Source organism: Hyperolius riggenbachi, chromosome 5 (genome assembly GCF_040937935.1).
Source record: "Hyperolius riggenbachi isolate aHypRig1 chromosome 5, aHypRig1.pri, whole genome shotgun sequence".
NCBI classification, from domain to species: Eukaryota; Metazoa; Chordata; class Amphibia; order Anura; family Hyperoliidae; genus Hyperolius; species Hyperolius riggenbachi.
Genome location: NC_090650.1, coordinates 316,005,409 through 316,025,661, shown reverse-complemented (window position 1 = coordinate 316,025,661; position 20,253 = coordinate 316,005,409). Strand labels below are relative to the sequence as shown.

At 43.9% G+C, this 20,253-nt stretch overlaps 1 protein-coding gene across 2 annotated transcripts in view; it reads left to right on the top strand.

Moving 5' to 3' along the window:
* SMCHD1 (structural maintenance of chromosomes flexible hinge domain containing 1) overlaps positions 1-20,253 on the top strand; it is a 214,373-nt gene that overhangs the window by 129,648 nt on the left and 64,472 nt on the right. For both annotated transcript variants that reach the window (XM_068237225.1, XM_068237226.1), the window contains exons 26-31: positions 4,554-4,702; positions 15,777-15,865; positions 16,431-16,549; positions 17,849-18,007; positions 18,820-18,945; positions 19,797-19,876. In XM_068237225.1, the coding sequence (XP_068093326.1) occupies positions 4,554-4,702; positions 15,777-15,865; positions 16,431-16,549; positions 17,849-18,007; positions 18,820-18,945; positions 19,797-19,876 (722 nt within the window). The remainder of the gene's footprint in view (positions 1-4,553; positions 4,703-15,776; positions 15,866-16,430; positions 16,550-17,848; positions 18,008-18,819; positions 18,946-19,796; positions 19,877-20,253) is intronic.

Here is a 20,253-nt window from a genome sequence, read left to right as displayed (position 1 = left end):
AAGAATACAACAAAAAGGTACGGTCCCCTGTATAGCACTGTCAAAAGAGAAAACACTTAAACCCAGAACCTTGTTTCCCTTAACCCCTACCCACCCCGCAAGTTGTCCCAAACTACAACCCGCTTCAATCCCAAACATGAGCGGCATTGTGGAAGCGTGAGACTAGATAAGCCTCCAGAACCCCGCATCTAAGCAGAACGCAGTTACCTCACACTAGAGACAATCCCCCCCCCAGTCCCACAAAAAGTGATAGGTTTTCAACCCATCTTAATTATTTTTTTTTTTATAATATATCAACTATACAGGTATATATCCACACCAGAAGAAAATAAAATTAAGATAACAATAAACAGATTATAGCACTCTATTACGGTAAGGGTAGTCCACTATGTGTAACATCTCAGTGGAGAGGTCTCTATTTATTTATTTATTATTTATTTGTTGTATTTATAAAGCGCCAACATATTACGCAGCGCTGGACATTAATTTAGGTTACAGACAATATTTAGGGGTGACAAACAGCAATATGACAATACAGGAATACAAGAAAACCAGATCACACAGCACAGTATGAGTACAAGGTAATGCTTAGTCAGTCACTGGATGGGAGCATGGAGTTAGGCAAGTTAGGTTCACTCAAATGCATAGCATGGGTGCACAGTAATAGAGGTGCCTGATCAGGTAGGACACAAAAGGAGTGAGGACCCTGCCCAAAGGCTTACAATCTAGAGGGAGAGGTATGGACACGAGAGGTAGGGGACCAGAGTTCGGCTGTGGGTTTAGAGCAATTGTGAGGGGTGGTAGGCAAGAGTGAAAAGGTGAGTTTTGAGGGCCTTCTTGAAGGTGTTGGAGGGGGCTGCCCTAATGGGTGGAGGTAGGGAGTTCCATAGTGTCGGAGCGGCTCTTGAGAAGTCTTGGAGGCGTGCATGGGACTGGGTGATGCGGGGGACGGTCAGGCGAAGTTCATTGGAGGAGCGGAGTGAGCGGCTTGGTGTGTATCTCTGAGTAAGATCAGAAATGTAGGTTGGACAGGTTTTGTGGATGGATTTGTAGGTCAGACACATGCAGTACACTCTATGCAGTATACAGCAAATGGGTATTCTATATAAGGTTAACTCAAGAATATCATTGCAACATTTTACATATTTATGGTAGTAGAGCTGCTTGTAAACACAGTAATAGGAGTATATTATCTGCAAAACCCATCACGGCTTTCAGGCAAAGAGGAAGCATATAAGCCGTGAAAAGCAGAAATATGACATAAATAGAAAAGTCATCTGTTGGTTTGACGAGATCGGCGACGTTCCACCCCCATATGCTCAAGCCAATCCATAGCTTCACGTGGGGAAATAAAGAATATGATTTTCTCCTCATGTACAACCCTCAATTTGGCTGGAAACATCATGCTGTATTGGATTTGCTTTTCTCGGAGGACCTTTTTAACCTCATAAAAAGCAAGTCTTTGTTTTTGTATCTCCACGGAGAAATCTTGATATATATGGACTTGAGAATCATTAAATGTTAAGGGATCTTTCAGCTGCCTTGTAGCTTTTAATATGTAATTTTTGTCCCTGTAATTGAGAAATTTAGCTACCAATGGGCGTGGAGGCAGTCCAGGCTTAGCGGGGCCCCCAGGGATCCTGTGTGCACGTTCAATAGAGAATGTGCGAGATGGATGAAAGTCTGGTAAGGCAGATATGATCCATTTTTCCAAAAAGTCTTCTGCAGCTGATCCCTCTGACTTTTCAGGGAACCCCACAAATCTTAAATTATTTCTTCTGGATCTGTTTTCTAGATCCGTTAGTTTAGATGTGTGCGCATCAGCCAGCTTGTTATGGTAGGAGAGCTCAGTGTGAATAGGCCTCACTTCATCTTCCAGGGCCCCAATTCGTTTTTCAGCCTCACTAGTACGCTCTCTCATTTTCTGCAAATCAGCTTTAACAAAAGAAAGTTCTGACTGCACTGTGTCAAATTTGCCAGTAATAAAAGATTTGAGTTCAGAAATGGCTACTAAGAGCTGAAGCCGCGTGGGCTCCTCAGCTGTGCCTTCACAAATGTCTGCTATGCCTGCTTGTGTGCGTTGTACCTCCACAGCCTCTGCGGGCTGTGTGTACTCACTGCGATCCTGATTGTGGGATTCCGAGCGTGGAGACAAGCATGGATCTTTGTCCAGAGGGAGAGTATCGTCCAGAGCATTTTGGGCCTTGTCTGCGGAGCGAGGAGAAGCACCGCTGCCATTTTGTGCAGGGCTGTGAGCGAACTGGGCCAGCCGTTCCCAGACGGTGTATGATAGCTGAGCCGCCGGATTCTGCATTCTGTGCGGTGGATTTCGTGCAGAGTGTCTCTGTGAGGTGACTGGGGGCAAAAGCGCCAGTGTCTGAGGCAGGATTCCGACAGGATAAGCGGGGATTCTGAGGAGCTACGAGCCGCATGTCCTCACAGCGACATAGTCAGGCCACGCCCCCCGAAATTCAGTTTAAAGAGAACCTGAGTCGATGGAAAGAAAAGTTTTATACACACCTAGTTAAATTTTAAAATGGATATACCAGCTACAGGAAGAAATCTCCTCCCCCCTCACTACATAACCTGCAACTTGCAGATGAACTGAATACATTTTATTGCAGGTTTGACACTACTAACAAAAGCCAAACACAACAAGTCAATTTGCATCTCTGCCACAGGCAAACTGAACACTCTTCCTGCCAGCCAATGTCTCCACCCCCTGCGGTGCCTCAGCAACTACACAACACAGGAGGCCAGACACAATCTGCTAACCTGTCCCCAGATGTGCATGCTCTAACAATATGCCAATCAGATGTAAATAGACTCTTTAAAAAACAAAACACCAGGAAAGCAATGGGACCAGACGCTGTGTCTGCGAAATGCTTGAATCTCTGTGCCGACCAATTAGCGCCTGTATTTACAGACATATTCAAAGCATCTCTAGAACTCTCAATTGTTCCTGCCTGTTTTAAATGCGCAACTATTGTACCAATTCAAAAAAAAACAAAACCTACATGTTTAAATGATTACAGGCCGGTTGCCCTGACATCACTGGTCATGAAAGCATTTGAAAAACTGATAATGACTTATCTGAAATCCATCACAGATCCCCTGCTGGACTCTTTGCAATTTGCCTACAGACCTAACAGATCCGCAGACGATGCCGTGAACATGTGTATGCATTATGTACTACAGCATTTAGATAACCCAGGAACCTACACCAGGATTTTATTTATAGATTTCAGCTCTGCATTTAATACCATAATTCCATCACTGCTGCACAGCAAGATCTCCCAGCTACACATACCTGAATCCCTCTGCAAATGGATAACCGACTTCTTAACCGACAGAAGACAGCGTGTTAGACTTGGTAAACTCACATCAAGCTCTCTGACAGTCAGTACTGGTGCACCCCAGGGCTGTGTGCTTTCCCCACTGCTGTACTCACTTTACACCAATGACTGCATCTCCACAGATCCATCTGTTAAGGTTCTGAAGTTTGCAGACGACACAACAGTTGTTGGTCTCATTCAAAACGGGGATGAGTCTGCATACAGGCATGTGGTGGGACAGCTTTCCTCCTGGTGCAGCAGCAACAACTTAGAACTAAATGCTCTCAAAACCATGGAGATGATAATAGACTTTAGGAGATCTCCCCCCCAGCACCTCCCCTTAACCATAAATGGATCCACAATAACCCAAGTAGAGTCATTCAAGTTTCTTGGGTCCACGATCTCAAACGACTTAAAATGGGACAACAACACTGCCACTATTGTCAAGAAAGCACAACAGAGAATGTACCATCTGCGGCAGCTGAAAAAGTTTGGCCTACCTCAAAAGCTAATGGTGCAGTTCTACACTGCAATTATCGAATCCACCATAACATCATCCATGACTGTATGGTTCAGCTCCTGCTCAGCATTAGAAAAGGGGAGGCTGCAGCGCATCATCCGATCAGCGGAAAGGATAATTGGCTGTAGCTTACCTTCCCTGCAGGATCTTTACACTAGCAGGTGCAGAAAGAGAGCGACCAAAATTGCCTCTGACCCCTCTCACCCAGCTTACTCCATCTTCCAGCGCATGCCTTCAGGAGTAAGATTCCGGTCAATCGCTACCAAAACCTCTAGACACAGGAACAGTTTTTTTTTCCTCAAGCAGTAGCCATACTTAATGCTGAACCACGTTAGAGCTGCTAGGACTGAAAGTAATCAGCACAGAACTAAACATGAACAATTCTCACATTGCTTACTGCCACTATACTTATAATGTCCTTAACTTGTAATATTCACACTGTCTGTCCTTGTATTGTTTTTTGTTTGTGTTTGTTAAGCAACTGCCAAGACAAATTCCTTGTAGGTGCAAACTTACTTGGCGAAAATAAATTGATTCTGATTCTGATAATACCTTTCAAGATAAATGTCTAGGTTGTGACACGTGGCTGTGATCTTTCCTGTATAAATACTATGTACATGTGGTAGCACGTGTGTTCCATGAGTATTTTGAAGTGTTAAAGCAACTGTTTTTTTTTTTTTTCTCTTGACCTGTGATAGGTGAACTGGACACCCAATGTATCCAAGGAGAAGCTAATTCATGGATTTTTACCTGATGTAGACGTGCCAACCTCAGTTACTGACCTTCGATATTGTCAGGTTACCTATCATGATGATAATGTGTCTTTGGAGAGTGCCTTCACAATCAAGTATGTTCTAAAGTTCTAAGAAAGTTGTGTAGGAATGTCTTACATTAATAAAGTTCTGCTACACTATTGAATTTTACAAGACCAGTGTCTCCCCATGTTAATAATTTATCTGGATTATCCCAATGCACTCCTAGATATTTGATCAAGTTTATGCAGAATTTTGACAGATCTCAATTGGAGCCCTGTTACATGTATCCTTGTCCTGTATGATGCAGTGCAACCAGGGCCGGCCCGCCCATGAGGCGGGGTGAAACTTCTGCCTCAGGCGGCACTTCTGGGGGGCGGCACCCGCCCGTCCGTGGTTGTGGGGGGCCGCCCGAGCTGGAGGGGATAGCGGGCAGGAAGGGGGTATTGGGCCTAGCGGCGGGGAGGGGGGTCGGGCCCCCCTCCCTCGCCTGGGTCCCCCGTCCTCCGCTCCCCTCCAGCTTTAAAAAGTTCTGTGCTGGCTGCAGCTATGTGTAAGAGGCAACGGGCGGGGATCACTCACCTCTTCCTCGTTCCAGCGTGCGCTCCACTGACGTCACTTCCTGCGGCGTAGCAGGAAGTGACGTCAGTGGAGCGCAGGCTGGCCTGGAACGAGGAAGAGGTGAGTGATCCCCGCCCGTTGCCTCTTACACATAGCTGCAGCCAGCACGGAACTTTTTAAAGCTGGAGGGGAGCGGAGGACGGGGGACCCAGGCGAGGGAGAGGGGGGTCCTGCCCCCCTCCCCGCCGCTAGGCCCAATACCCCCTTCCTGCCCGCTATCCCCTACAGCTCGGGCGGCCCCCACACCCACGGCTTGGGGGGCGGCGATTTCTTTGAAAATTGCCTCAGGCTGCAATAAGTTTAGGGCCGGGCCTGAGTGCAACACCGCTCACCCCTGTGGTCCTGGAGTTGTCTGATCGAGAGAGGAATGGCTGTTCCTGATCCCGTTTCCATCAGTTGAGAGGGAACTAGTTCTTGATAGACTTTTCTTATTATCATTGAATTAAGTGGCTAAAACTATCTACTAGTATGCTTAAGGAGTTATGGTCTAGTTTCTATTAATGCTATGCAATTTTGGTAATACAAGGATACACAACTCAGTGACTCCAGTGTACAATGACAGTTAAAAACACAATGGCCCTGATTCACATAAGTCTGGTAAAACTGCTGTGGGCAGGAAGCACCACAAAAATTTTACCAGTACCAACGCCAGGGGAGTAACAGGCATTACGCTATTACTGCATCCCCCTTTACCTGTGTAAGGCGAATTGCTATGGTAACTCATGTTACTCAGATGTTGTAATAGCGTAACACCCACTACTCCCCCTGGTGATGGTTGCGGTAAAATTGCTGTGCACTCCATTTACCTGACTTGCGTGAATCAGGCCCTATAGCTCTAGGACTATTGCTACAATACTATTTTTGACTAGACAGTATCTAAGTGACGCTGTAGTGGGAGAGGTAAATCCATGTTCTCCTCAGAAATTTTTTCCAACCTGGTAGCATGAAGAAGTAGCCTGGTGGAGTGTGAGGGGGAATGCAGGCCAGGTGCGTCTCTGCTTACAGTATAGGAGGAGAATGAGGAGGCTAGCCAGGTGTAGCCCCCATCTTAAAGAGCCTGGGGAGAACACTGAATCGGTGGGGGTGTTCCTGCAGGCTTTCCAGAGCTGCCATCGGTTACAAAAAGACAACAGTCATGTACTTGTCACACACATTTTTACTGACTTACAGTTATTGCTCTATATATCAGTCTGCTTTAGCTTATTTTGCTAATGTTTTAGCAAACTACCTATATGCTTTTAAGTTACGCTTCATATGCAATGTAATTCGAAAGATCCGCACCATCAACGTAGATACTTTTATTATTGCTCAATTAAAAACAATAAAATCCATATGTGGGTATATACACAGATGACGCACAGGCGTTTCGGGCCATATTAGGTCCTTTCTCAAATCTTGACCAGCCCACACTGATAGCAAATCCAAATCCAAATACATATAAAGCCCCAAAGAGGACCACATGGGAAACTGCACAATTTGCATATATGCATATTCATAATCACCCCCAACCAATCAAATTGCACTTGATAGCCAAGACATAAAAACTCCACATTCCATCTACATACAACACATATAAAATCATACATACATAAAATACCAAGCAGAGTGCATAAGGACACTCACCATTATGTCACGCGTGTAGCAAGTATACGCGACCAAGACATAAGATAAATGCGGATCATAGTGACCAATAGCAGCACTGCCTACAACGTCCGCTCTTTTACATCGACCAATCACCAGGGGATAGGCGGCAGACCAACCCACCTCATTGGCCAGAGGAGTCAGGAACCGCCAAAGCGATATGCTGCACTGAGGACCGGGGGAGATCCGTACAACAGTACGGGAATGACGTGTCACCGCCCAGCCAATAGGCGGGCACGTGAAACACCACGTATGCCAATCACGAGGAGGCAACCCCTACGTCATCCAGTGGCAAGGGACCACCTCCTCAGCCAATTGGGAAGAGGCCGACGGCGTCCGCTATTAAAACTGAATGGGCGTGTCTAAATCCAGCGCCTAAAAACATTCACGGCGGCCGCTCGAAAAACGCCACCTACTTGCGCCAGCCAATGGCAAGGGGACACCTCTCCAACCAATCTAAGGGGAGCCGACGGCGTCCGCTATTAGGACTGAATGGGCGTAACTAAATGCAACGCCAAAACATTCGCGGCGACCAATAAGGAAACGCCACTTCACATGGTAGGCGTACCAAAATGTAGAGCAACATAAACATTGCCCTCACCAATAAAAAACACGCCGACAGCGTCCGCCTCATACTGCAAACTTTACTCGCTCTTGGCACTGTCAAAAAAGAACTCCTCCCCTAGTCCACTGCGCCAGCAAAAGAAAAAGCCCAACTCAAACTGGTCACGCAGTGAATAAGTGTACCACACCATCCCCTTTCATATAGATAATATATATAATCTTGCACATAATAACACATCATATAGGGAATAAACATGCGCCGAAGATGAGGGTGAGAAGATATCTAAGAAATATAAATAATAATCAATGTATATAAATGTATCAAATATCTCACCGTCTTCTCGAAGCATATTACTCCTTTAAGGGGGGAAAAAACACACATCAAATCACAGCAGTAAGGTCATAGTCCCTATTGAGGCCCTTGGGCTCATAAGTCTCCAGTTTATTTATCCAGTAAAATTCTCTTAATGCCAGCATTTTCCGTCTATCCCCACCCCTACGAGGCTGAGGTATCCCCTCAATCACCTGAACCCGCAATTGTGCCAGGGAATGGTTTTTACTGCTAAAATGATCAGATACAGATAAATCTCTATTGTGATTCCTAATATTGGACTTATGTGAAGCCATACGGTCCCTAAGGGGTTGTGTTGTCTTACCCACATACCCCAAGCCACAGGGACACTTAAGCAAATAAATAACAAACCTAGATTCACAATTGAAGGATCCCTTGATCCTATATCTGGTCCCTTGGCTTGGGTGGGTAAAGACATCCCCCTTGGTCATATAGCTACACAGATGGCAATTTAAACACGGAAAATTCCCATTCTTTTTGTTACTCACACTCCCATCAAGGCCCAAATCGTTGTGTACCAGTTTGTCCCTCAACGATGGAGCCCTCTTATATGAGATCAGAGGATAATCATGAAATTCTTTAACGGTGGGGAGGCCTTGTCTTAGGGTGGACCAGTGTTTGTTGATTATGTGTGTTATTTTATCTGAGAGGACATTGTAGGTCATAACACATGGTATCCTTTCCGAGATCCCTAGTCTAATAGCACCTCTTCTCATCCCCATATTCCCATTCCCTTTAAATCTAAAATTCTTCTCTAAACAAACAGCAGGATATTTTCTGGCCAAGAATTTGTATTTCATATCCTCAAGGCGTTTTTCCCTCATAATTGGATCTGTCACTATCCTCTCGATACGTTTAAATTGACCTTTCGGTATATTATAGCGGGTATGAGGCGGATGGAAAGATTCAAAATGTAAGACAGAATTCCTGTCTGTTTCCTTAGTATACAAATCGGTCACCAGGGTTCCCCCACTCTTGATGACCCAAGTATCCAAGAAACTGACCCTCTGCTGGTCAGCATGGACAGTGAGCTGTATATGGGGACATTTACCATGCAGATCTGAAACGAATTGATCCAGACTCGAACGTGGCCCCCCCCAAATCAAAAAAATGTCGTCGATATAGCGTTTCCACGCCACAGCGAACTGACAAAATAATGGATTAGAAAAAACAAATGCCTCCTCATACAACCCCATAAAGAGGTTAGCATAGGAGGGGGCCACGTTCGAGCCCATCGCCGTGCCCTGGCGTTGCATGTAGAATGTGGACCCGAACAGAAAATAGTTGTTCCTCAAGATCAGTTCCAGCAGCCGCATGATAAATTTTCTTTGTCCCACATCAAAATCAGAACATATCATAAGATAGAACTCAACCGCTTCCAAGCCCCCCTCATGGGGTATGGCCGTATATAGACTACTCACGTCCATGGTGACCAGCAGAGAGTGTTCATCCACCTCACCAATATCCGCAACGACTTCCAGAAACTGTTGGGTGTCTCTCAGATACGAATCCAAGTTCAGTACCATCGGTCTTAATATCCTGTCAAGGAAAATAGAAATGTTAGAGAAGATCGAGTCGATCCCTGAAACTATCGGGCGACCTGGGGGCTTTTGTAAACCCTTATGAATTTTAGGGAGAATATATAGGATTGGGATCCTAGGGTGCTCCTTAATCAAAAATATTTTAAGATCTCTATCTATAACCTCTTTTAAAAAAGCCTCCTCTACAATTCTACCAATTTTAAGTTGAATCTCTGCAGTAGGGTTATAATCTAATTTCTCATAGACTTGTACATCATTTAACTGTCTCAAGATCTCTTCCTTGTACTCTACTGTCTCCATAATAACTACTGCACCACCCTTATCTGCTGCGCATATTTTGATAGATTTATTTAAAGATAGGGACATAATAGCTTGTCGTTCCTGTGAAGAGAGGTTATGTTTAATATCTTTGATTCTTTTAGCTTCAAAGTCCGATCTCAAGGACCTGATCTCAGTGTTGACCTTCTCTATATACGTGTTAATAACACTATGGCAAGTGGGAGTGAATCGACTTTTGTTCCTTAAGTTATTTATATTTCTTAGATATCTTCTCACCCTCATCTTCGGCGCATGTTTATTCCCTATATGATGTGTTATTATGTGCAAGATTATATATATTATCTATATGAAAGGGGATGGTGTGGTACACTTATTCACTGCGTGACCAGTTTGAGTTGGGCTTTTTCTTTTGCTGGCGCAGTGGACTAGGGGAGGAGTTCTTTTTTGACAGTGCCAAGAGCGAGTAAAGTTTGCAGTATGAGGCGGACGCTGTCGGCGTGTTTTTTATTGGTGAGGGCAATGTTTATGTTGCTCTACATTTTGGTACGCCTACCATGTGAAGTGGCGTTTCCTTATTGGTCGCCGCGAATGTTTTGGCGTTGCATTTAGTTACGCCCATTCAGTCCTAATAGCGGACGCCGTCGGCTCCCCTTAGATTGGTTGGAGAGGTGTCCCCTTGCCATTGGCTGGCGCAAGTAGGTGGCGTTTTTCGAGCGGCCGCCGTGAATGTTTTTAGGCGCTGGATTTAGACACGCCCATTCAGTTTTAATAGCGGACGCCGTCGGCCTCTTCCCAATTGGCTGAGGAGGTGGTCCCTTGCCACTGGATGACGTAGGGGTTGCCTCCTCGTGATTGGCATACGTGGTGTTTCACGTGCCCGCCTATTGGCTGGGCGGTGACACGTCATTCCCGTACTGTTGTACGGATCTCCCCCGGTCCTCAGTGCAGCATATCGCTTTGGCGGTTCCTGACTCCTCTGGCCAATGAGGTGGGTTGGTCTGCCGCCTATCCCCTGGTGATTGGTCGATGTAAAAGAGCGGACGTTGTAGGCAGTGCTGCTATTGGTCACTATGATCCGCATTTATCTTATGTCTTGGTCGCGTATACTTGCTACACGCGTGACATAATGGTGAGTGTCCTTATGCACTCTGCTTGGTATTTTATGTATGTATGATTTTATATGTGTTGTATGTAGATGGAATGTGGAGTTTTTATGTCTTGGCTATCAAGTGCAATTTGATTGGTTGGGGGTGATTATGAATATGCATATATGCAAATTGTGCAGTTTCCCATGTGGTCCTCTTTGGGGCTTTATATGTATTTGGATTTGGATTTGCTATCAGTGTGGGCTGGTCAAGATTTGAGAAAGGACCTAATATGGCCCGAAACGCCTGTGCGTCATCTGTGTATATACCCACATATGGATTTTATTGTTTTTAATTGAGCAATAATAAAAGTATCTACGTTGATGGTGCGGATCTTTCGAATTACATTGCATTGAACTTGTGACTCCAGAGGAGATCTCGGCACATCATTATGTAACCATTGGTGCAGTAACTTTCACCGTAATACGTTTGACAGGAGTGTCGGAATATTGCACAATGGAAAATCTGGGTAAACAAGCCTCCAGCAAATCATTTGCATATTCATTAGAAGAGGCAGCCAGCATTGTTGCCCAGGTCCCGACTGGCGGTGGATTCCTGAAGAAACCTGACCTACAAGTGACCAAAAGGGAATTGGAGAATTTAAAGAAAAAATATGTGGAATTGGAACTCCACGCTAAAACTCTTGTGGAGTACTATAAGGATGGCAAAATTCCTAGGAATATTCGAGCTCAAGTCGCACCCATCTTATTCCCTAAACATACAGAGTACTGCGGTAAATGGGAATTTATCTGGAACCGGGCCTCCTTTGATGCGATGCTATGCACGGTGGAAGAAATTATGAAGGAACTCCCACTAATAGACAAGCAGATCTCTACGCTGACAATCTCCCTGGCGGAGATGATGGAGAGAGACGACTTTGAGAAATATCGAGGACAATTGACCTTGATGACAAAAGAATATGAAACCTCCCTGGAGGAAATAAAACGAGGGAAATACCACAGGGATATACAAGACTATTCCAGTGGGTACGTGTATAGATGGCAGAGAGGGCCGGGAGAGGTGCAGCCAAAACATCCTAGACCATTCAAACCTAGGAACCCAAGAAGGAATCCCAAACCCCGTATACCCAAGGAAGGTGAACAGTCATCATCGGATTTTTTAGGCTCGGACGACCCATCGGGCCCATCAGACAGTCCAAGCGGAGGGGAGGAAAAAGATACCAGAAAGAGAAACAAAGGAAAAGGGAAAGAAGATTTCAGGATGCAGTTGAGGAGGGGAAGATAGAACCGGTTGATTTGGTAGTGAATATCTCTACATACCCCCTGAATGAACCCGAACATCAACTCCTGAATAGAGGATTATCTTTTTGTCCTACTAATTTCCCTAATTTTTTTGAGGTGGATTTGGAATTAACGCGATTTTTTAGATCATTGAGACTTAAACAGTTCTTTAGCAACAGTCTCCTGTGGAAGAATGATGATCAAAGGGAGACATTGAATGAACGCTTACAGTTGAAGGACTGGAACTTAAGGAACAAAAGTCGATTCACTCCCACTTGCCATAGTGTTATTAACACGTATATAGAGAAGGTCAACACTGAGATCAGGTCCTTGAGATCGGACTTTGAAGCTAAAAGAATCAAAGATATTAAACATAACCTCTCTTCACAGGAACGACAAGCTATTATGTCCCTATCTTTAAATAAATCTATCAAAATATGCGCAGCAGATAAGGGTGGTGCAGTAGTTATTATGGAGACAGTAGAGTACAAGGAAGAGATCTTGAGACAGTTAAATGATGTACAAGTCTATGAGAAATTAGATTATAACCCTACTGCAGAGATTCAACTTAAAATTGGTAGAATTGTAGAGGAGGCTTTTTTAAAAGAGGTTATAGATAGAGATCTTAAAATATTTTTGATTAAGGAGCACCCTAGGATCCCAATCCTATATATTCTCCCTAAAATTCATAAGGGTTTACAAAAGCCCCCAGGTCGCCCGATAGTTTCAGGGATCGACTCGATCTTCTCTAACATTTCTATTTTCCTTGACAGGATATTAAGACCGATGGTACTGAACTTGGATTCGTATCTGAGAGACACCCAACAGTTTCTGGAAGTCGTTGCGGATATTGGTGAGGTGGATGAACACTCTCTGCTGGTCACCATGGACGTGAGTAGTCTATATACGGCCATACCCCATGAGGGGGGCTTGGAAGCGGTTGAGTTCTATCTTATGATATGTTCTGATTTTGATGTGGGACAAAGAAAATTTATCATGCGGCTGCTGGAACTGATCTTGAGGAACAACTATTTTCTGTTCGGGTCCACATTCTACATGCAACGCCAGGGCACGGCGATGGGCTCGAACGTGGCCCCCTCCTATGCTAACCTCTTTATGGGGTTGTATGAGGAGGCATTTGTTTTTTCTAATCCATTATTTTGTCAGTTCGCTGTGGCGTGGAAACGCTATATCGACGACATTTTTTTGATTTGGGGGGGGCCACGTTCGAGTCTGGATCAATTCGTTTCAGATCTGCATGGTAAATGTCCCCATATACAGCTCACTGTCCATGCTGACCAGCAGAGGGTCAGTTTCTTGGATACTTGGGTCATCAAGAGTGGGGGAACCCTGGTGACCGATTTGTATACTAAGGAAACAGACAGGAATTCTGTCTTACATTTTGAATCTTTCCATCCGCCTCATACCCGCTATAATATACCGAAAGGTCAATTTAAACGTATCGAGAGGATAGTGACAGATCCAATTATGAGGGAAAAACGCCTTGAGGATATGAAATACAAATTCTTGGCCAGAAAATATCCTGCTGTTTGTTTAGAGAAGAATTTTAGATTTAAAGGGAATGGGAATATGGGGATGAGAAGAGGTGCTATTAGACTAGGGATCTCGGAAAGGATACCATGTGTTATGACCTACAATGTCCTCTCAGATAAAATAACACACATAATCAACAAACACTGGTCCACCCTAAGACAAGGCCTCCCCACCGTTAAAGAATTTCATGATTATCCTCTGATCTCATATAAGAGGGCTCCATCGTTGAGGGACAAACTGGTACACAACGATTTGGGCCTTGATGGGAGTGTGAGTAACAAAAAGAATGGGAATTTTCCGTGTTTAAATTGCCATCTGTGTAGCTATATGACCAAGGGGGATGTCTTTACCCACCCAAGCCAAGGGACCAGATATAGGATCAAGGGATCCTTCAATTGTGAATCTAGGTTTGTTATTTATTTGCTTAAGTGTCCCTGTGGCTTGGGGTATGTGGGTAAGACAACACAACCCCTTAGGGACCGTATGGCTTCACATAAGTCCAATATTAGGAATCACAATAGAGATTTATCTGTATCTGATCATTTTAGCAGTAAAAACCATTCCCTGGCACAATTGCGGGTTCAGGTGATTGAGGGGATACCTCAGCCTCGTAGGGGTGGGGATAGACGGAAAATGCTGGCATTAAGAGAATTTTACTGGATAAATAAACTGGAGACTTATGAGCCCAAGGGCCTCAATAGGGACTATGACCTTACTGCTGTGATTTGATGTGTGTTTTTTCCCCCCTTAAAGGAGTAATATGCTTCGAGAAGACGGTGAGATATTTGATACATTTATATACATTGATTATTATTTATATTTCTTAGATATCTTCTCACCCTCATCTTCGGCGCATGTTTATTCCCTATATGATGTGTTATTATGTGCAAGATTATATATATTATCTATATGAAAGGGGATGGTGTGGTACACTTATTCACTGCGTGACCAGTTTGAGTTGGGCTTTTTCTTTTGCTGGCGCAGTGGACTAGGGGAGGAGTTCTTTTTTGACAGTGCCAAGAGCGAGTAAAGTTTGCAGTATGAGGCGGACGCTGTCGGCGTGTTTTTTATTGGTGAGGGCAATGTTTATGTTGCTCTACATTTTGGTACGCCTACCATGTGAAGTGGCGTTTCCTTATTGGTCGCCGCGAATGTTTTGGCGTTGCATTTAGTTACGCCCATTCAGTCCTAATAGCGGACGCCGTCGGCTCCCCTTAGATTGGTTGGAGAGGTGTCCCCTTGCCATTGGCTGGCGCAAGTAGGTGGCGTTTTTCGAGCGGCCGCCGTGAATGTTTTTAGGCGCTGGATTTAGACACGCCCATTCAGTTTTAATAGCGGACGCCGTCGGCCTCTTCCCAATTGGCTGAGGAGGTGGTCCCTTGCCACTGGATGACGTAGGGGTTGCCTCCTCGTGATTGGCATACGTGGTGTTTCACGTGCCCGCCTATTGGCTGGGCGGTGACACGTCATTCCCGTACTGTTGTACGGATCTCCCCCGGTCCTCAGTGCAGCATATCGCTTTGGCGGTTCCTGACTCCTCTGGCCAATGAGGTGGGTTGGTCTGCCGCCTATCCCCTGGTGATTGGTCGATGTAAAAGAGCGGACGTTGTAGGCAGTGCTGCTATTGGTCACTATGATCCGCATTTATCTTATGTCTTGGTCGCGTATACTTGCTACACGCGTGACATAATGGTGAGTGTCCTTATGCACTCTGCTTGGTATTTTATGTATGTATGATTTTATATGTGTTGTATGTAGATGGAATGTGGAGTTTTTATGTCTTGGCTATCAAGTGCAATTTGATTGGTTGGGGGTGATTATGAATATGCATATATGCAAATTGTGCAGTTTCCCATGTGGTCCTCTTTGGGGCTTTATATGTATTTGGATTTGGATTTGCTATCAGTGTGGGCTGGTCAAGATTTGAGAAAGGACCTAATATGGCCCGAAACGCCTGTGCGTCATCTGTGTATATACCCACATATGGATTTTATTGTTTTTAATTGAGCAATAATAAAAGTATCTACGTTGATGGTGCGGATCTTTCGAATTACATTGCATTGAACTTGTGACTCCAGAGGAGATCTCGGCACATCATTATGTAACCATTGGTGCAGTAACTTTCACCGTAATAAGTTACGCTTCATAAGAATGTCATGTTTTAATATTTAATCATTAAGGTAAAGTTACATATGTAGTGTCAACTCTGAATACCGTATACATTGTTTCAGACCTCTTCCTGATGAGCCAAAGCATTTGAAATGCAAATTAACTGGACGCAAGATTATTCACATGGGAGAAGAGCTGAAAGGTGAAGTTGGTAAGTTACAACTGTGAATTTAATAAAGACATAATGATTAAGGATTATAAATCCTCCCAAATGCCAGTGACACAGCTGTTTGATACCTATGCATTGTCACTGTTTCTAACCCATATAACCGCACCTCTGAAGTTACACTGGGTGCAGTATATGGTGGGAGCACTGACAAACTTCAGTGGGAACCTTGGTTGTATGGTGCATCATGGAGCTTATTCTGTAGATGCCGCTGGTTCAGACCCACCCCGCACTGTTGAAACTTAAATTAGATATTGTCATTGGGCATGCAGAAAGCTTCAGATATTTTGTTTGTTTTTTTAATCAATGCATTTTTTAAATAAAAATATTTTTTTTATAGAAACGTAGCAATGCAGATCTTTTATATATGAGGTGATTATGGCTTGGTGGTGCCACTGTGTAGTTAGCTGGGTCTGTTGGAAGGAAAAAATGATTACTGTTATTGGGCTTTCACTTTAAAAAAATGTAGTATAATTGAAGATTGCTAATGTTTTTTGTCTTCAAAGCTTCTTGTCAAACCTATTTTTTTTCTTCTTCTTGTCATTTACAGAGCTGACATTGACAGATCAGTTTGGAAATCAAGTCAAAACACTATCATCCTCCTGTGTTGATTTCCTGGGTGTTTCTGGAAGTAGTATAGATAAAAGTAGTTTAAATATTACATTCCAGGTAGGCATTTCTGTTTTTGAATTGGGTGCCCATTTTACATACCAGTACACAAGGAACAGTTGTTTTAGGCTAATGTTTATGGCACGTTAAAGAGGAGCTGTAGTGACACGTAGTAGAATACAATAAATTATTTTGGATCCCACTTTTATGGTATTTTTTCCTGATTTCAGCATCAGAAACAAATCCTTTAGTTTTATATTGCTGTATGTAATATAAAGCTTAAAGGGATACTGTAGGGGGGTCGGGGGAAAATGAGCTGAACTTACCCAGGGCTTCTAATGGTCGCCCGCAGACATCCTGTGCCCGCGCAGCCACTCACCGATGCTCTGGCCCTGCCTCCGGTTCACTTCTGGAATTTATGACTTTAAAGTCAGAAAACCACTGCGCCTGCGTTGCCGTGTCCTCGATCCCGCTGATGTCATCAAGAGCGCACAGCGTAGGCCCAGTATGGTCTGTGTCTGTGCAGTACATTCCTGGTGACATCAGCGGGAGCGAGGACACGGCAACGCAGGCGCAGTGGTTTTCTGACTTTAAAGTCAGAAATTCCAGAAGTGAACTGGAGGCAAGGCCGGAGCATCGGTGAGTGGCTGCGCCAACACAGGATGTCTGCGGGGGACCATTAGATGCCCCGGGTAAGTTCAGCTCATTTTCCCCGACCCCCCCTACAGTATCCCTTTAAGGATTTGTTTCTGATGCTGTAACCCAGCCCTCCTACTGGGGCATATCGTAGGATGTTATGCTAAATTCTCCCCCCAGGGTATCCGGGACACCAGCTATGTTTTTGTACTGGCTTTACAACTCTCAGTAACAAACATCCTGCAGAGATCACTTGCCATTAGACAAGACAAATAACATTTATATTGCGCTTTTCTCCTGGCGTACTTAAAGCGCCAGAGCTACAGCCACTAGGACGCGCTCTATATCAGTGTTAGGGAGACTTGCCTAAGGTCTCCTACTGAATAGGTGCTGGCTTACTGAACAGGCAGAGCTGAGATTCGAACCCTGGTCTCCTGTGTCAGAGGCAGAGCCCTTAACCAATACGCTATCCGGCCACGCCGTTACTAAAGATGTTGCAGCCTGTGATCCATTTCAAAAAGTAAATCAGGGAGAGGAAAGATTTTACAATAGGCAAACACTGACTAAATAATTTATACATGAATATTGTTAAAAAAAAGCAATTTTACTCTTTGTTTTGGTTACAGTTCCTTTTTAACGGATGCAACATAATTTACATACATTTTTACAATATGTTGAGCTTTTTATTTACTTTTTTTTTTTTGCGCTACTTCATTTTCCCAGGAAGACACTCATTCTATGATCATCAAAGGAATAAAATTCTTGGTTGGACCTGTAGAGGAAAAAGAGATATGCTTTGCCTGGAGGTGTTACTCCACTTACCTGAAACTGAACTTGGTTTCTGGGCCACCAGCTAAGATTGAGTTGATAGACTGGCCAGAGGTAAGATCATTTATAAAACGATGTACAGGGTGAGCCATTTATATGGATACACCTTAAATAAATGGGAATGGTTAGTGATATTAACTTCCTGTTTGTGGCACATTAGTATATGTGAGGGGGGAAATTTTTTTAACCATGGTGGCCATTTTGAAGTCGGCCATTTTGAATCCGTTTGTTTTTTTCAATAGGAAGAGGGTCATGTGACACATCAAACTTATTGGGAATTTCACAAGAAAAACAGTGGTGTGCTTGGTTTTAGCGTAATGCTATTCTTTCATGAGTTATTTACAAGTTTCTGACCACTTATAAAATGTGTTGCCCATTGTGTTGGATTGTCAATGCAACCTTCTTCTCCCAGTCTTCACACATTGAGAGCAATACCGCAGGAGAAATGCTAGCATAGGCTCCCAGTATCCGTAGTTTTAGGTGCTGCACATCTCGTATCTTCATAGCATAGACAATTGCCTTCAGTTGACCCCAAAGATAAAAGTCTAAGGGGGTCAGATTGGGAGACCTTGGGGGCCATTCAACTGGCCCACGATGACCAATCCACTTTCCAGGAAACTGTTCATTAAGTAATGCTCGGACCTGACACCCATAATATTGAAAAAAAAAAAAGTTGGATTCAAAATGGCCGGCATGGTCACCACCCATCTTGAAAAGTTTCCCCCCCTTACATATACTAATGTGCCACAAACAGGAAGTTAATATCACCAACCATTCCCATTTTATTAAGGTGTATCCATATAAATGGCCCACCCTGTATTTTTGTCTGGTAGTTAGTTGCTATCTAACATGATTGCTTTCATTAGTCTGTTACAGTGATCTGTGGCAGAAAGACTCAGAAGCCTCTAATTATCCAGCTGTACGATGAATGGGGGAACCAGGCTTCTGAGCCAAATGTGAAACTCACTATGGTAAAAGACAACCTTCTCAAGGTACTATTTTTTGTGGGGTTTTTCTTATAGCCAAACTTTTTAAAAATGAATAGCCCCCCTCCCCACTCCCCCAAAAAATAAGCTTATTACATACACAGGACATACATTTTATATTTTGCTGGTACAATGCCCACATTCTACATGCTTAGTCTTTTGCCACCTCAGAAGCATCATTGCTTCTCATGCCGGATGTTAATAATTTGTCAGCAGTAGGGGACTATGTTAGTTGAACCAGTGGAAACGTTTATACTACATTTTTTTATGATTCAGCTACTTACATTGCTAATGATGCACAAATAAATCTGATTTTTCCAGGCTGCCACACCAGAGATATAAGACTTAAAAGTTGGAAAATTATGTACCGTACTTTTCACAGTATAAGACTTTTTTTTTTTTTCTCCCAAAAAGAGGGGGGAAAGTTGGTGTATCTTATGGTGTGAATGTGGCCATGCCCCCAATGCTGCTCACTGCTCTATCTCTCCCATGTAGTATATGCAGAGGCAGGCAGCATGTCACTCACCCCCATCCTTCTTCCTAAGCAACAGCTCTGCTTTGTATGTTGCTGCACTCCCATCCCCTTCATCCCTCCGATGCACTCTCCAGAGTGGCAGGTAGCGTAGAATTCCTCCTCAGGGGGATTCATTTGTTCCAAAATTTACTCACAATTTGCATAATCCTGCATCAACTTCTAATTATTTGCATCTCATTGACTATTGCTGCAAATGAATAAGCAGATCTTAATGGAATAACTCAAATTTGTTGAGGCATACTGTAGTTATTTTCGTGTCCTTATACATTTGAACTTATACTTTGAACAATACTGGGCTGAAAATGTTTTCTTTGAATTTTAGGTAAATTGTTATTCTCAGCAGCCAAAAACAGATAATGAAGGTCGAGTAAATATGGGCCTGCTAGCATTTTCTGCACCAAGGTAAGCTCACTGTTGAATTGTCCTGGATTTCTGGAAATATAGTATGTGATAAAAGTTTCCCAAAGCAGTACTTTGTGACTCGTTCTTTAGGCAACCTTTTGTTTAATCCCTTTGTGCTTTAAAACCTTCCCTAAATTTACAGCCAAGAGTAGCACCTATAGTTAAAGGAGTCATCAGGGCACATATACTAAAATGAGTTGTACTTACCGGGGGCTTCCTCCAGCCCCAAGCTCCCAGGACCTCCCTCGCCGCATCTCTGCCCGCAGCCGTTCGCCAGAGCCTGCGCGGTCCCCTCCGACCAACGTGGTGGTGATTGACAGCGCCGATCGCGCAGGCGCAGTACAGAGCGACCTCCAGGTCGCTCTAAAATCATTGTC